Here is a 3,629-nt window from a genome sequence, read left to right as displayed (position 1 = left end):
TAAAAAAAATGTCTGTTTTTGAGTTGTTTAAAAAATATATATAATATTTAATTTTAATTAATTTAATTTATGTTGATTGGAAATAATTAATAAAGAACTTAAATACTATACGTTGATTTCATATTGGTCAATTTGTTTAAGATATCTAAATTAACTTTTATTATAATTAATGCTCTAAAATTAATGATTTTTTTTTTAACGATAAATGGTAATACTAAATTTTAAATCAATTTATTTTATGAGGTTTTCAAGTAGAATTCTGTTTTTCATTGGATAATTAAAAAAAACCCANAATACAAAATTTGTATTTTGTTTTATATTTTTTGTCCATTTTTTTCATATTATGTTTGATTTTATTTTAATTGTATTCTGTTTTTCATTGGATAATTAAAAAAAACCCAGCACAGAGGAGTCGCGGCATAGTTGGATCAAGTATAATAATATCTGACAGTGATTAAAATCACTATCAAAATAAAACGCTTCGATGCAAATCTTTAGATAGAGTTTAATTTTAAAAAATACACTTTTCAATAAGCNGAGTTTAATTTTAAAAAATACACTTTTCAATAAGCTATAGCATTATAAAGTTAAAAATGTGAAAAATAAAATTGAGAATTTTCACACAAAAATAACATTCGGTAGCCATTTTCACCATGAAGACAAGTCTAGAGGTCAATTATTTTTTTCATAATAAAGTACTTTACATTAGCTTTAATTTAAGATATATATATAAAAGTGTCAGACCTTTCGGAACATTTTCAAAAGTTAAGTTGAAAAAGTTNGGTCTATAATTTTTGACATCAGCTTTATCACCAGATTTAAAAATAGGAGTGATAGAGCTAATCTTGAAAGAAGAAGGAAAAACTCCGCTTTCGATTGAACGCTTAAAAAGTAGCCACAGTGGAAAACATAATGAAGATTTCACATTGTATAAAAATATACCTGACAAGCCGTCGGGGCCTACGGACTTAACATTTTTTAGTGCGTCTAGACCAGCCTCAACATCATCGATGTCGAATGAACAAGTGCTAGGTAGGTCATGGAACAAAAAAGGGGACGAATGGTCAGTAGACAGAGGAGGGACATAGACTGTATTGAAGTAATGGGAAAATAAGTTAGAGACAGACTCTGAACCCGAGCTTTGTAAATTCTCGAAATGTACTGAGTGGGGAATTTCGTTGCTAGATTTATTAACTCGGACAAAGTCCCAAAACGACCTGGGGTTAGATTTAAGCATAGACTCAGTACGAGACAGGTAGATAGTATGACATCTCTTGTATTCAGCCTTGTAAGAGGCACGAAGTGCGGAAAATTCCGCATAATCATGGGGACATCGTGAAGCTTTAAACTTGGCATGAGCCCTTTTCTTGCTTAAAACAATATGCTTAAGATTTTTTGAAAACCATTTCGGGAATGTCGAAGGTATATAAGACACTTCCGGAACAAAGTTTAAAATGCAAAAGTGCAAGGCGTCGTAAATTGCCTTAGCCGCTTCATCAACGTCGAGAGATATTATGGTCTCCAACCAATTAAATGAATTTAAGAATTCGCATATTTTTGAATAGGGAGCACGGCGGAAGTCATAATAATTATGGGAACGATCAAGTAAAGGGGAGAGTTTATCCAACTTTATCATAATATCAAGAGCCGGGTGGTAGGGATCACAAGGTACTGCTGGAGTTACGGCTTTAGAGATATAGATTCTGTTATCATTGGAGAACACAAGGTCCAATACTACACCAAAAGGGTTTTGAATATCATTAAGTTGGAAAAAGTTAAAGAACGCAAATGCATCAGGGATACATTGAACTCTGGGATTAGAAACCGTATTGTAAAGTAAGCCAGAATCATCATTGGACCATATAATATCTGGCAAATTGAAGTCACCACAAAAAATGAAAACACATTTTGGATGAAGGAGAAGAACGGATTGTACAGCGGAAATAAAAGATTCATAAGCAGAAAGTGGGCAATTAGGAGGAAAGTACACTGAGCACAATACATAGTTGATGTTATTATAACTAAGTTTAACAAATAGATGTTCAACATTGGTAGCTGGAGTGTAAATTAAATTAGATACTATGTCACTACGAATGGCAATGAGAGCGCCGCCACCTCTAGAAAAATTACTTGTTAAACTATTTCTATCACATCTATAAATGATGTAGTTGGATAGACCAAGCTCACTATCATAGAAGCTGTCACATAGCCATGTTTCAGTGAAACAGATAAAAACATAATCAAAAACAGCGACATTACATTTTAATTTACTTAGTTTGGTTCTCAACCCGCGGCAATTTTGATAAAAACCTAAAAGAATATGGTTACAAGTACATAAATCACTACATAAACAATAATCCTTACTATTATAATTATAAGAGTGTATATCAACAGGAGGATCACAGATAGGCGTACATGAAGAAATTAGTTTTTTGGAGTGTCGCTTAGAATCATCTCGGGCGTAAGACGACCCCAAAAGCGTTTGACCATTACGCCATCAGGCCAGAATGTAGGTTCGAGGACTACATCGAGCTTCTCCGCAGGCAGGCGCACATGAAAAGAAGAATACGATGGATGTTTTGTCACTAATTTATGTATGGTCACATCTGAGTAGCTATTGAACAATTCAGATTTAAGCATAGAGGTCGTTACACATGGCTCAAGTCTTGAGACAAAGATATCAATATGTCTCCGCACTGGCACTGAAGACAACTTGGAGGATACACTTTTATGAGAGCCAACGATAAATTTTGATTTTATGGACGAGGATAAACTAGCAGTCGATTGTATTGCAGGCTGTCTAGAACGAGTGTCCGCATTCAGCTTGGAGAGTAAAGTAGTTGGTTGATTGTTTGAACCAGTATTTAGATTAGGAGAAGTGGAAACCTTAGCAGTAGTATTGAGATGGTTTAGCTTATCGTGTAACTTAGAGTTACTAAGTGCAACAGATTTGAGCTCATCGACAACAGATTGAAGAATAGTGGCCACATTTAATGAGTTCTCAGAAGATAGCGATGCAGGGTTAGAAGAAGATCCTTTTAAGAATGTTGACAATTCCTCACTTAATTTCACCCCAGTAGGAAGTGATTGAGTAATAATGAAGTCAACGAGCATGTTTTTTGTCCACTTATTCAGCTCAGTAGAAAGTAGATCATTACTTTGGGCCATTGCGTTAACGACTAATAGTTTAACTAAATAGTCAAATAATCAAAATTAATTAAAATAAAAATTAATTAAAATAAAACAAGACGCCTTTGGAAATGTAGATAGGCCAACTAAATTACACCCGACGCTAAAAGCAGCTATATGTGTTGGCCTTGACACGTGCCGTGTTCAATCAAGAAAAATTGAGACGCGGGACGCCGCAACTTATCGTTAGTCGATAAGCCGTAATTAACTGATAAAGTGAATTTATTTGGTTTTACCTTTACACGTTCAGGTCGTATAACAGAATTGAAAAACTAACATTAAGTGAAGAGATAGTAGGAAGACTGACTCAACAACGACACCAGTCATTCGCGCACTTTTTATAAACTTAACAAGCTTAAAAACGTAAAAAACGGTTAATTATTTCCAGAGGAAACAAGAAGCGAACACAGAGCTATAATTGACCATAATTTGTGTTGTAT

At 34.0% G+C, this 3,629-nt stretch overlaps 1 protein-coding gene across 1 annotated transcript; it reads right to left on the bottom strand.

Annotated features, from left to right (window-relative positions):
• Positions 1-797: 797 nt before the first annotated feature.
• On the bottom strand, positions 798-3,615 carry LOC126899429 (uncharacterized). The gene is made up of 2 exons (XM_050674384.1): positions 2,365-3,615; positions 798-2,310 (listed from the first exon to the last, which is right to left on the bottom strand). Exon 1 carries the CDS (start codon positions 3,166-3,168, stop codon positions 2,425-2,427), a length of 744 nt encoding a protein of 247 aa, XP_050530341.1. The 5' UTR covers positions 3,169-3,615; the 3' UTR covers positions 798-2,310; positions 2,365-2,424.
• Between the last annotated feature and the right edge of the window lie 14 nt (positions 3,616-3,629).

This window comes from Daktulosphaira vitifoliae, unplaced genomic scaffold (assembly GCF_025091365.1).
Source record: "Daktulosphaira vitifoliae isolate Bord-2020 unplaced genomic scaffold, ASM2509136v1 Scaffold_2, whole genome shotgun sequence".
Taxonomy (NCBI): domain Eukaryota; kingdom Metazoa; phylum Arthropoda; class Insecta; order Hemiptera; family Phylloxeridae; genus Daktulosphaira; species Daktulosphaira vitifoliae.
The sequence above is the reverse complement of the archived record's forward strand: the minus strand, read 5'-3'. Positions and strand labels throughout refer to the sequence as shown.